This window comes from Bombina bombina, chromosome 1, assembly GCF_027579735.1.
Source record: "Bombina bombina isolate aBomBom1 chromosome 1, aBomBom1.pri, whole genome shotgun sequence".
Lineage (NCBI taxonomy): Eukaryota > Metazoa > Chordata > Amphibia > Anura > Bombinatoridae > Bombina > Bombina bombina.
In genome coordinates, this window is record NC_069499.1 from 1406600425 (window position 1) to 1406614872 (window position 14448).

The following is a 14448-nucleotide window of genomic DNA, read 5'->3' on the forward strand; positions in this document are numbered from 1 at the left end:
CATTTTATTATCGGATATACTTTAAAGCAAGTACCAAAATAAGAAAAAAATGTTCAAATTAACCCCTTCCAGTCCTATTAATTTGTAATAAGTGCGCCAGCCTTAGGGATACAGATGGGAAAGTGATGTGTCACATTAATATATATATATATATTAATATTTCAAAATTCAAAAGAGGGACAGCCCCCCCCCCCATACACACACACGGCAGAAATTTGAAATGTGGTGGGCAGGAGCAGGGACGGGGCTTAAAAAAATCATAAGACCAAAGTAATATAAATAAAATTCTAAGTAGTCATATATTTTAATACTCTTAGGCAGCAAATCAATCACAAGCTCAAACCACTGGTATAGCTATGTAAGCTCTGTATTTTTTATCTTAATTGGACATTTAATAATAGATTCTTTAAAACTACTCTCTGCATTCCCCATTAATATTCTAGATTCTGGCCTTTAAAGTCAGCAAAAATGCACAGTTACAAACTACATAGCATACACTTACACATACAGATACACACACACACTACATAGCATACACTTACACTTGCAGATACACACACACTACATAGCATACACTTACACATGCAAATACACACACAAACACTAAATATCATACACTTATATAGGCAGATACACACACTACTACATAGCATACACTTACACATGCAGATACACACACACATTACATTGCTTACACTTATACATGCAGAAATACACACACACACTACATAGTATACACTTACACATGCAGATACACACACACACACACTACATAGCATACACCTACACATGCAGACACACACACACACACACACATACACTACATAGCATACACTTATACATGCAGATACACACACACACTTATACATACAGATACACACACACTACATTGCTTTCACTTATACATGCAGATACACAAACACACTACATGGCAAACATTTATACATGCAGATACACACACACTTATAGATACAGATAGACACACACACTACATCATATATGGGTATATCTGTAATTCATTGTATGGGGTCCTGGGGTTGGCAAGCACATTAGCTGGCAGTTTGAGGCTGCCACTGTTCGTCATCACTACCAGAGGTTAGAGGTCACCATTACCTGAGGTCAGAGGGTATACAGCCTTCTTACTCCTGCTTAACCCACACACACCATTCCTTTTCCACAGGGAATCTAACAGGTATATAACTCTGCAAGAGAAAAAACAGCTGCTTCTGAGTATGGGCCCAATTGAATTGAAAACAAAATTGATTTATTTTTAATGCATGGGGCAATGCGGGACAGACCCCGAAAATCGGTACAGTTGGGGGGTATGGATATATCCCAACATAGGACCAGAAAGGGTTAATAATCCTTCTGAATCTGTATAGCAAGACACCACAAAGCACACTAGTTTACATAGATCCCAGAGACAGAACTTTTTTTCACTTTCTGCGATGAGATTTTTTTAGTGAAAATTTTTCTGCAGGTCATTTTTAAATAAAATAAAATTGTAAATTTGTCAGTTACACTAAAGCACCAGATCAATTGCAATGTGTTGGTTAACTGGAGAATAAAGCAATATTTAAAGTTGTATAATCTAGTGCAGTAGTGGAAAATTGCATTGCAAATTAACTGCAGACAAAAAAAGTAATTGTAAAATGTCTCTTGAATAAATCTGTTTCCTTTTCTCTTAGTCTAACATAGACATGTAGTAATAAAAAGATGCATTGCTTATATGAACAGCTTACATTCAGAGAAAAACTGCTTTGCAGACTGTTAAAAGCTAGGAAACGAGCTTGCAAAAATCGACAACAATCAATGCACTGCTGCTTTGCAGTACTACTGCATATTTGATTGTTGTCTTCAAATAGCACTTCGATCTGGATGCACTGTGTTAAGGAAAACTTATACAATGTAGCCAGAGAACAGCTCTGTTTAAAAAGAACAGCCTAAAGTGGAGCAGCACTGAAAAGTTAAAGTGCTAACAGTTCCTGTTCTTTCTGCAGACATGCTGCATTTTCTGCGATGACATCTCAGATCACTCTATGTTCTGCCTTGGGGACATAGATGTTACACAGCCTGAAAATAGACAGATATTACCTCAGGATTTTTAACCTGCTAACTGCTGTGTTGGGGCTGCTGGAATGGAAAATGAAATATGTAGATACACCAAGGATTTATACTATATATCTCATGGCACCCCCTTACCTAACACCAGTGGCGTAGCGTGGGTTGTCAGCGTCCAGGGCAAGTATTGCGCCCCCTAACCCATTAGCACACTTTTAATTGAAGAGATCCAGACTTTTTGTAGCAGCTAGCACCAAAATTTCACGTATACATATTTTTTAACACTGCTATTAAGCATAATAAATTGATACTGTTCCCTTTTATTTTCCATTCAAGAAGGATTAAATAATGTATATGTTATATGTATGTATTTAAAAACATATGCTATGTATTCATTTTTTTCAATTCTTAAATTACAGGCATTCAAAGAGTGCTGTAATTACAAAGTTGAAAAGCTCATTTTGCTACTGGCAAGCTGTAGTTAAAGAGGGCTAGGATATACAGTATATATATATATAAAATATAAAATTCACTAGCTTACAAAATGAAACCCCTTTGTAATAGATGTGTCAGTACTGCATGCAGGTAGCCACTTGCTCTGTAAGAGGCTATGTAGTGGTAGTGTGTTACTTAAAGGGCCACTAAACCCAAAATCTTTCTTTCATGATTCAGATAGAGAATAGAAATTTAAACAACATTACAATTTACTTCCATAATTTATTTTGCTTCATTTTTAAATATCCTTATTTGAAGAAAAAGCAATGCACATGGTGAGCCAATCACACAATGCTTCTATGTGCAGCAACCAATAAGGAGCTAGTGAGCATATCTAGATATGCTTTTCATCAAAGAATATCAAGAGAATAAAACAAATTAGATAATATAAGTAAACTAGAAAGATGTTTAAAATTGCATTCTCTTTCTAAATCATAAAAGAAAAAATGTGGGTGGCATGTCCCTTTAATGTGCCACTATAGAAGTTGGAACAAAAAGCAAACTTCTTTTTAAGGGATTAAACGTTTTAAGGGATATGAAGAACCATTTATTTTTATTCAGATTGTGATTCTAAACAACTTTCTAATGTTCTTTTATTACCAATGTGTATCTGTTCTCTTTGTATCTTTTGTTGAAAAGCAGACATAAAGAGCACTATATGGCAGCAGTTTGCAAGAATGTTATCCCTTTGCAAAAGCACTAGATGGCAGTACTAGTTCCTGTCATGTAGTGCTCCAAATGCCTACCTAGGTATTTCCATTTTGCAGCGCTCTTTCTATTTCTTTAAGAATAATTTGCACTTAGTTGTTCTTTTATCATGGATGGCACTGGCACGTGTTTTTTTGATGCAGCTTTATCTACACAGACGATGAATCCAAAATTAAAAGGGCCTAAACATTACAGCAACCTTAAAAACATAAAATGGACGAGATGTTAGCGTAGAAAACTACATATCCCGGCATGCCTCCGCAATGGATGACGTAATCACTCGGCGCTCAGACAGTGACAGTTAGTCCGGAAACCAGTCGCGGCGGGACTTTCAAATTGTGTTTCAGTCACAGTGTAAACAGAGGTGAAAAGAGACTGAAAGTTCGGGGATAGTGTAATACATCAATCGAATCGTAAGCAGGAGAGCATGGGGACTAAAGAAGGCCCGGGGCCGACGAGCTCAGGATGTGAGTGTGAGATATACGGAATTACTTTGTACTGAGCTGGGCTTGCTCTTGTGAGAATGGTTTTATCTCCGCACCCAAAGCTTGCTCATTACCTGCTGAGAATTTTCACGACTGGCTGCTGGCCTCTCTCGTTGCATGCTGGTCTGCTGAGTACTTCATAACCCACTGCTAGGCTCACTCACTGCAGCAATGCTTGTTTACTTGTAGAACACCCCCAGCCTACAGTCTGCTGTGCTCCCTCACTGCATGCAATGCTTGTTTACTTGTAGAACACCCCTAGCACACAGTCTGCTGGGCTCCCTCACTGCATGCAATGCTTGTTTACTTGTAGAACACCCCCAGCACACAGTCTGCTGGGCTCCCTCACTGCATGCAATGCTTGTTTACTTGTAGAACACCCCCAGCACACAGTCTGCTGGGCTCCCTCACTGCATGCAATGCTTGTTTACTTGTAGAACACCCCCAGCACACAGTCTGCTGGGCTCCCTCACTGCATGCAATGCTTGTTTACTTGTAGCCCCCAGCACACAGTCTGCTGTGCTCCCTCACTGCATGCTATGCTTATTTACTTGTAGAACACCATCAGCACACAGTTTGCTGGGCCCCCTCACTGCATGCTATGCTTGTTTACTTGTAGAACACCATCAGCACACAGTCTGCTGTGCTCCCTCACTGCATGCAATGCTTGTTTACTTGTAGAACACCCCCAGCCTACAGTCTGCTGTGCTCCCTCACTGCATGCAATGCTTGTTTACTTGTAGAACGCCCACAGTCTGCTGTGCTCCCTCGCTGCATGCAATGCTTGTTTACTTGTAGAACGCCCACAGTCTGCTGTGCTCCCTCGCTGCATGCAATGCTTGTTTACTTGTAGAACACCCACAGTCTGCTGTGCTCCCTCGCTGCATGCAATGCTTGTTTACTTGTAGAACACCCACAGCCCACAGTCTGCTGGGCTCCCTCGCTGCATGCAATGCTTGTTTACTTGTAGAACACCCACAGCCCACAGTCTGCTGGGCTCCCTCACTGCATGCAATGCTTGTTTACTTGTAGAACACCCTCAGCACACAGTCTGCTGGGCTCCCTCACTGCATGCTATGCTTGTTTACTTGTAGAACACCCTCAGCACACAGTCTGCTGGGCTCCCTCACTGCATGCTATGCTTGTTTACTTGTAGGACACCCTCAGCACACAGTCTGCTGGGCTCCCTCACTGCATGCTATGCTTGTTTACTTGTAGGACACCCTCAGCACACAGTCTGCTGGGCTCCCTCACTGCATGCTATGCTTGTTTACTTGTAGAACACCCTCAGCACACAGTCTGCTGGGCTCCCTCACTGCATGCTATGCTTGTTTACTTGTAGAACACCCTCAGCACACAGTCTGCTGGGCTCCCTCACTGCATGCTATGCTTGTTTACTTGTAGAACACCCTCAGCACACAGTCTGCTGAGCTCACTGCATGTTATGCTTGCTTACTTGTAGAACACCCTCAGCACACTCCCCTCATGCACTCTCTACTTGCTGGTAGTCTTGCTCACTGCATGCAGTGCATTTCCCGTTGCTCACCTGGCCCACTTTTGATAGCAGTGGTGTATTTAGGTTTTGTACTACCAAGTCAGTCTCCTCTCCTGTATATTTTATATCCTGTTGATATAATTGCACACTTGAACAATTTAATTCCTTCCAGTCAGACCCAACAGTGATTACTCCTTACTGTTATCCACATATTACAGTAATTAACCCCTTCTGCCAGTGTAGAGTGGTGACTAATCTCTTTTTCAAGTCATGTGTAGATCAACAATTATCCCTGTTTTCCTGCTACACATAGATAAGTAGGTGCCCCCTTTTTGTTGTAACTATATCATTCTCTCATCTATTAAAATGATGGTTAACCTCTTGCTACTGTCAAACATACACGCGGGTGGTTAACTTCTGTCACCACTGACTACTGTATCTTCTTTTCTTCAAGTAACATATACACCAAAAGGCTTTATTGTCCCGCTTTAATATAAGAGGCCATAATATTAATCAGACCTAATCTTTGTATTTAATTGTGCATATGTAAGATTGGAGGGACAACAAAATGCTTATCCACTTCATTTAATTGAAGGGAGAAAACACAAAATGCGTAAGACTGACTCATCTGTACTATAGAGAGAGTGACATGTCCCTCAAAATTTCCTGCCACTAAAGTTTGCAAGTAAATAGTCTGTTTAGTCTGCTTTCTACAGTAGCACACATTTTTAAGTGGTAAGATGTGCTGAAAGGGGAAGTAAACACATTGAGATTGTAATATAAAATGTTACTTTTGCCCCCTTTTGGTGTAATTTTAAAGGGACAGTTTACCCATTAAATTTGTCCCCTTTAATTTGTTCTCAATGATCCATTTTACCTGCTAGAGTGTATTTAATTGCTTGCAAGTAGCTCGTTTACCCGTATTTTGGCATTTGAAGTAACCAATTTAGCCTGTGATATCCCCACCTATACTAAAAGTTTCTGGACTTATGTCCAGGCTATTGACAGGCAATGTAAACTCTGCCAGCAGAAGAAATTACATTCCTGGTGGGGCGTAGAATATATAATTTAACATTGCTCTCTCCAAGTATTGGGCTTTGGTTTACAAACAGATATAAGATAATGAACAAGTGTGTGTGCACAAATTGATAACAGAATGAGATATAATTTTACCTGCAGGCTCAACCCATTTTAATAAGCTGTGGTTTCAAAGCACAAAACCAGCAATTTCATATACACAAATAAACCTGAAAATTCAATTTTCTGTACTCTGCAGCTGGAATAACAGGTCACTGGAAAATAATTTTACAGCATACTTTCCTTTTAAGTCTGAGGATTGTGAGTTTTACAATTGTGCGGATTGAAAGTGTCCCTAATCCCTAATGCAGTGTCCCTATTCTTACCACATATTTGTCCATAATGGGCCTCAGTAGAGGGTATTGCATAATGAACTGCAAAGCAACGCAGTTTTTGTTAACATAATGATCATGGCTAGCTGTGTCAGCGCCAGTTACGTCTAAATAAGGGAAGTAGTGCGTGGAGTTTGGCTATTGTAATTTTTTTTTTATCCAAGGTGTTAATTTTTAAATGTTTACACTTAGTCTATATGCTGTTCTACAGCAAGACAACAAAATGTTTAGTGTCCCTTTAGTGCGTGAGCTAAATGGACATGAAACCCAGAATTCTTCTTTCATGATTCAGATAGTGCATGCAGCTACAACTTTCTAATTTTCTTCATTCTGTAGATATCTTCTGTTGAAAAACAGTGAGGTAAGCAGGAGCATGGACATGTCTAGAGCACTATATGGCAGCATTTTTGAAAGGATGCTATCCATTTGCAAGCGTACTAGACAGCAGCACTATTTCTTTCCTTGTAGTGCTCCAGGCACCTACCTAGGTATCTCGAATGAAGCAAATTTGATAATAGAAGTAAATTGGAAACTTATAAAATGGTATGCTCTGACTCCTAAAATAAAACTGGTTTCCTATCCATTTAAAGGGACATAATCCATTTATAAAGCCCATCTGGGAGTGTTTTTGTAACGATGTATAGTTGTGCTTATTTTTTAAATAACATTGTGCTGATTTTCAGACTCCTAACCAAGCCCCAAGTATCAGATGTAGAGTGAAGTCTACAGATTCCAGCTTCTCCTCTTTGTGTAATCGGTCTCTTCATATGCATTAGAGCAGTTTTTGGCACTTTGTCTATTTAAACTCTTCAGATACACACTGAGCTGAACATGTCTGGTAATTGGCAGCTACACACACATGCTGCCCATCTTTTCTTGATTTTATGCACTTGCGGAAGCCATAACAGTCAAATGTTGGGTGAGGTTAAAGCATACACTCTACACTTTTCTGCAACATTTTTATTTAAAAAAAGCAGACACACAAAAACAATTTGCTTTTCTTAGACAGTGTACCTGAGCTTAGACCCTGTATAAACCTAGAAATATGTTGTTACTATAATCTACTAATATGACTAGCCATCAATATTAAATGCAATGCTTCTGACATTTTGGCACATTTTTAGATATTTCATAAATGTCCAAAAACAAATGGCAAATTTACTGTATATACAGGGTTTATTCAGTGGACACGTATGGCTTATTGTGTGGTACTGGAAAATTGTAGCTCTCCTGTCTTTATTACAGCAATGTGTTTGTTTCTATTTCAGATGAGCGTTTAACCGCTGATGAGATGGATGAACAGCGGAGACAAAATATTGCTTATCAGTATTTGTGTCACTTGGAGGAAGCTAAGCGGTGAGAAAATGTTATTAACATGATAAAATCTTATAATGTGCTAGAGCTTTTTATTCTTGCACTATTGCTTGAAAAAAAACTTGCCCAAAATACTGGAGAATTTTATCATTTTTGCTATCACTCCATTTAAACAGAAATAGAGCCTTGTTTTTCTTTTTTTATTCACCTGTCAAAACTATAAAACAAAATTTAGTAGACAACCCAAGGTATTGATCTAGGCCCATTTTGGTTTATTTTGTGCCACCATTTCACTTTCCAAATGTGATCATATAAAAAAATCATTAACTTTTTCATAAACTTTGTGTTTCACACTGAAATTATTTAAATGCCAATCGTGCAATCATGAAACAAATGATTGTAAAAGCTTAATTGGGTTCTCCTTTGTTCAGAATTAGCAGACATATATGGCTTTGCCATTGCTTTTTGGTAATTAGAATGCCGCTAATTGCAGCTGCGCACCACATTTCTATTATTCCGGTGGTTAAGGGGTCAATCAGGTAAGCTTTAGTTTAGAGATTACCCTGACACCCCTGATCCCTCCCAAACAACACTCTTCCCTCCCTCACCCCCCACTGGTCACCACCATCTTAGGTACTGGCAGACAGTTGTCCAGTATGCATTTTTTTTATTTTGAGATATATTAATTTATTTTTTGCTGCAGTGTAGTGATCCTCTTTAATCCTCCCACCTCCATGATCCCCCCCCAAATAGCTCTCTAGCCCTCCCACTACTTGCGTCCATCTTTAGTAATGGCAGCTGCCTGCCAGTACTCATAAATGCTTGTTATTTAAAAAACAAAATCTGTAGTGTAACCATATAAAGACAGATGCCATGAGCTCAGGAACTCCAGCTGCTGGAACTTCCTGCAGCTCTGATGTATGTGTGTGTATATGGTACGATAGGCAAATCTCCGCATGATGTGTGTATATATATGTCCTATTAGGTTAAGGGGTTTAGCACAAGTCTACTCTGCATGGCAATGCACTACTGATCCTGGGATAAACAGAAACTCTGAGCCAATGAAGGTTGGCATATGTGAGTAGCTGCTAATCACTGTACATGTTCAGCTTAAAGGGATAGTCTACTTAAAAATGTTTATTGTTTAAAAAGATAGATCATTTCTTTATTACCCATTCCCCAGAGATAAGAGGTGGCCTTCAAGGGCTTAGAAATTTGCATATGTGCCTACCTAGGTTTATAATAGATTGGAAGCAGAGGAATTTATAGACTTTCTAAACCGGAATTAGGTTGAAGTTCACCTATGAGTTTGGGGTAAATACAGTAAACCATATTGATGTCACACTGACAGAGACATTAGATCGCAAGGTAGACATGGAGGTTTATAGGAAACCAATATCGGGCAACACCCTACTGCATGCCCATAGCTGACACCCCAAAATGTTCTTTAAGTGTTAAAAGGACAGTTTATAAGGCTAAGGAGAAACTGTACAAGTGATTTAATAGCTATAAAAAACATGCAGGGGACCTCAAAGAGAGATTTCAGGACAGGGGATACAGAAGTAATGATATAGGGAGAATTGAGTCAAGTGTATCTAGCGAGAAAAAGGACTTGATTTTTGAGACCTATGGAACTAAAGAAAGTTAATTTTGAAGGAGTCTCGTTCATAACCCAGTACAGTAATCAGTATCATCAGGTATGTAATATTGTTCGAATGCACTTTCAGTTGTTGAAGGCAGATAATGTGCTTGTGAATGTGGTATCCAAGAGATGCAGATATGCTTCCAGGAGAGGAAAGTCAATAGGGAATATAATAGCTCCCTCCCAACTGAGACTTATAGCAGAGGATAATTCCTCTTGCTTGAGATTTAAAGGGGTTTACAAATGCAGTTATCAGCCAGGTACAGCGTGTGAATATCTAGAAATGGGAGAAGGTTTTGCAAGCACAGCAACATGAGAAACCTTTAAGCAGTATTCCTGTTTAAATTGTAGGTCAACTTATGTGATATACCTCCTGACATGCGTTGATTGTGGGGTACAATACGTAGGCCTCATGAGCAGAGAGGTCAGAAACAGAATTTGTGAACATCTATCCAGTATAAAACAAGGAAAATGAACTACCCCTTTAGCGCAACACTTCAAGATCCAACATAACATGGAAGCAAGGTCCCTTAGATGGACAATAATAAGTGGTAACATGTAAGAAAGGAGGAGGAGATAGGGATAAGTTATTGGGCAAGAGGGAGGTGTTTTGGATATACTGATTAAAAACAAGGGTCCCGGAAAGGATTAAAGGGATACTAAACCCACATTTTTTCTTTCATGATTCGTATAGAGCATGCCATTTTAAGCAACTTTCTAATTCACTCCTATTATCAATTTGTCTTCATTCTCTTGGTATCTTTATTTGAAACAGCAGGGATGAGAGCTTTGGAGCAGGCCCATTTTGGGTTCAGCACCTGGGTTGTGCTTGTTGATTGGAAGGCTAAATATAGCCACCAATCAACAAGCCCTATTCAGGGTGCTGAATCAAAAATGGGCCGGCTACAAAGATTTCATTCCTGCTTTTTCAAATAAAGATACCAAGAGAACAAAGAAAATTTGATTATAGAAGTGAATTAGAAAGTTACTTAAAATGGCATGCTCTATACCAGTGATTTTTAACCTTTTTTTTTGCCGTGGCACACTTTTTTTACATTAAAAAATCCTGTGGCACACCACCATCCCAAAAGTTTAAAACAATTACACATTGTAGCCTAATACAGCATATATATATATATATATATATATATATATATATATATATATATATATATATATATATATACACATACACAAACACACACATACTGTATGTATTGTGCTGTTATGCCATGCCTCCTACAAACTACTCCTGCACTGGGAGTAAAAAACAAGCAAAGTTTAAAAAATATGTCACACTGTTGTCAGTCTGGTTGAAAAACACTGCTCTATACGAATCATGAAATAAAAAATTTGGGTTTAGTGTCCCTTTAAACTCCGAATATGATGTGATCAACTTTTGGCAGTAAGAAGTTAGGAACCTAATTTATAAAAGTGTATTCATTAATATTTGCCTTAATACTTTCCTATTAATAATAAACACCTGTATTGAGTATTGGAGAGAAAAGGTGGGTCATATGTGAAAATGTGAATTGGGATATATAATAAATATATCCCCATCAAAATCACGGCACTCTTTTTTATGGATATGTATTGTGCTTAATACATAGAGTAACGAGAGTGCTTGGTTCTGGGATTGTGTCTCTTTCACTCTCTCACCATCGCCGTTTGTTGTATATGATACACCAAGTTGTGGATGCAATAAAAAAATTGACAAATAAAAGTGAATTTTAATACCGCTGGGAGTGCTCCTCTGATTGGATCTTGGTAAAGGCCTACCTAGGTTTAGCTTTCCACAAGATACCAATGGAAAGTTGTTTTGAGCAATAGCTCAGTAATAAAATGTTCTTGCCCTCTGTGGCCACAGTTGTGCTTTTCAGTTCCTTCCTATCAACTATTATAGGAACATGAAACCCACAAGTTTTTTTCATGATTCCGACGGAGCTTGCATTTTTAAACAACTTTCCAGTTTACTTTTATCGCGTTTGCTTCCTTCTCTTGGTATCTTTTGAAGGAGCAGCAATGCACTACTGGGAGCTAGCAGAAGATCGAGGTATATGTGTGCAGCCAGCAATCAGCAGCTAGCTCCCTGTAGTGCATTGCTGCTCCCAAGCCTACCTAGGTATGCTTTCAACAAAAGACACCAAGAGAATAAGGGAAATTAGATAATAGAAGTAAATTGGAAAGTTGTTCAAAATTGCATGCACTGTCTGAACCTTGAAAGGTACAGTTTATTTTTTTTACTTTGCTATCCCCTTAAAGGGACATTATCTGCTAGATTTTAAATGTTTTGTAGATGCTCCATTTACTGTATATAGCCCATACTATATATATATATATATATATATATATATATATATATATATATATATATATATATATATATATATATAGATATAGATAGTTTTGTTTATTTTTAAATAACATTGCTCTGATTTTCAGACTCCTAGCCAAGCCCCCAAAGTTCTAGGAGAATACCGACGTATACCTACTCCAACTTGCTTCTGTTTGTGTAAAGGGACTTCTCATATGCAAACGAAGGGGGGGGGGGGGGTGTCTGCTTTTATATCAGTATCTGTGCATATTATTCTTTATAGTAGTGTCTATTACAAGCAGTTATATGGAAATTGGTGTATACTGTCCCTTTGAGTAAATCTAAACCAGGGCTGTATTTTGTAGCACTTCTAGAAGAACTGCATTCAGCTCCACATACAACAAAGATATAGCTGCTTTCTGTACATGAAGTGAAGTATTTGGCTGTGAGCAATTTACCTTCTGCTTAGAAGAACCAGTCGCTAGTTAGCAATGAGCAATGCCTCCATGCTCTAGGTTTTAAGAACCTAAATATACTTACCTGAATACTTCTTGCTGTCACATTTAGTGAACTGTGTTAAATGTTTTCTGTTGCTACAATTTCTTCCTGTAATCTAGCTGGATGGAGTCCTGTTTAAACGAGGAACTCCCGCCCCCTACTGAGTTAGAAGAGAGTCTACGTAATGGTGTCACCCTTGCCAAACTAGGAAACTTTTTCTCTCCAGATATTGTACCCCTGAAAAAAATCTATGACTATGATCAAATGCGCTACAAGGTAAGGAGAGAGTCATAATTTCTGGATTACTAAATGGATCTTGTATTGCTAACCGTGTAAGACCCAAGCAATCTGTGTTTACTTTCCAGGCATCGGGCCTTCATTTCAGACATACTGACAATATCAACTATTGGCGTCAGGCCATGTGCCTCATTGGGCTCCCTACGGTAAGATGGAGATGACTTTATTCCGTGTTTATAATTCATAATCGCGCAGATCCTTTTAGTATTGATTTAAAAGAATCACAGTGTGTTTTCTACAGTTATTGTTTCAGCTTTACCTATATCAGCCAATCATTGTTCATGAGTACTTTTATTTTCCTGCAGTTGTTCCAGCCAGAGACGACTGATATATATGACAAGAAAAATATGCCTCGGGTTGTTTATTGTATTCATGCTCTGAGGTGAGTGTTGGGTTTTACTTTGTTACTGTACATGATGTTATCATCTGATTCCTGCGTTAAAGAAACATGAAACCTGACAATTCTCTTTCATGATTCAGATAGAAAATGTCATTTTAAACAACTTTCTAACTTCTTACTTTCTAACTTCTTACTTTCTAACTTCTTACTTTCTAACTTCTTACTTTCTAACTTCTTACTTTCTAACTTCTTACTTTCTAACTTCTATTATCAAATTGTCTTCGCTGTTTTGGTATCTTTTATTGAAAATCAGACGTAAGCTCAGGAGCTTGCACGTGTCTGGGGTGCTATATTGCAGCAGTTTTGCAAGAATGTTTATCCATTTGCAAGATCACTTGAGGGCAGCACTATTTCCTGCCATGCAGTGCTCCAGAGACCTACCTAGGTATCTCTTGAACAAAGAATACAATGGGAACAAATCAAATTGTATACTAGAAGTAAACTGGAAACTTTCTTTTAAAATTGTATGCTCTGAATCACTAGAGATTTTTTTGTTTCAACAAGTGGTCCCCCCCCTGTTAAACCCATGCTACCCTGCAATTGTTTTATTTGAATCTCTTTAACAAGAGTTTGTTTAAAGTACAAATATCTCCCTCTTGTTCCAGTTTGTATTTGTTCAAGCTTGGTTTGGCTCCTCAAATCCAGGATTTATATGGAAAAGTGAATTTTACTGGTAAGGTTTTATATATTTACTGTTTATTGATTTGGCTTTCTGTAGCATATTGATATACAGTTAGTAGTTAGTCCTGCCTTGTACTAGGAATACGCCTGCAAATAAGTAAAGGTGTTCAGCGAATTAGAAAATGAATGAATATGCGTATGATGGTAATGTTAAAGGACCATAATTATAAAAAAATGACATTCTATTAACCCTGCCCTACTGTGTAATCCAGTCAGTAGTGCTAGTTGCACAAATGAAAAGGGTAATCAGCCTGAGTGATACTTCTACTGTGTGTGACCCTTTTGCAGGGGCTAAACATAGAGTAGTGCATGGTCGATAGTCTTAAATGAAAAGCTCTAACAAATTAGAGCATGTATTGTATAGAAGTGAATGCCAGTCTATACATCAGTTAAATAGATTAGTGTGTTTTGATGGTATAGTTTGCAAATTTTTAAATTGTTTTTGCAGAGGAGGAGATCAACAACATGAAATGCGAACTGGATAAGTATGGATTGCAGATGCCAGCATTCAGCAAGATTGGGGGCATTCTGGCCAATGAGCTTTCAGTAGATGAAGCAGCAGGTATGGAAATGATGGTATTGTAGATGCTCCTGTTGTGTTCTTATCGATAGTTAAATCTATGCTGTTATTTAATGGCTGCTGGAGACA

At 38.3% G+C, this 14448-nt stretch overlaps 1 protein-coding gene across 1 annotated transcript in view; it reads left to right on the forward strand.

Moving 5' to 3' along the window:
• Positions 1–3592: 3592 nt before the first annotated feature.
• The window catches only part of IQGAP3 (IQ motif containing GTPase activating protein 3), a 297924-nt gene continuing 287068 nt past the window's right edge, over positions 3593–14448 (forward strand). Inside the window, exons 1-7 of the mRNA XM_053705201.1 lie at positions 3593–3731; positions 7922–8009; positions 12541–12697; positions 12787–12864; positions 13024–13100; positions 13724–13791; positions 14248–14361. Coding sequence (XP_053561176.1) covers positions 3692–3731; positions 7922–8009; positions 12541–12697; positions 12787–12864; positions 13024–13100; positions 13724–13791; positions 14248–14361 — 622 coding nt within the window. The 5' untranslated portion in view covers positions 3593–3691. The remainder of the gene's footprint in view (positions 3732–7921; positions 8010–12540; positions 12698–12786; positions 12865–13023; positions 13101–13723; positions 13792–14247; positions 14362–14448) is intronic.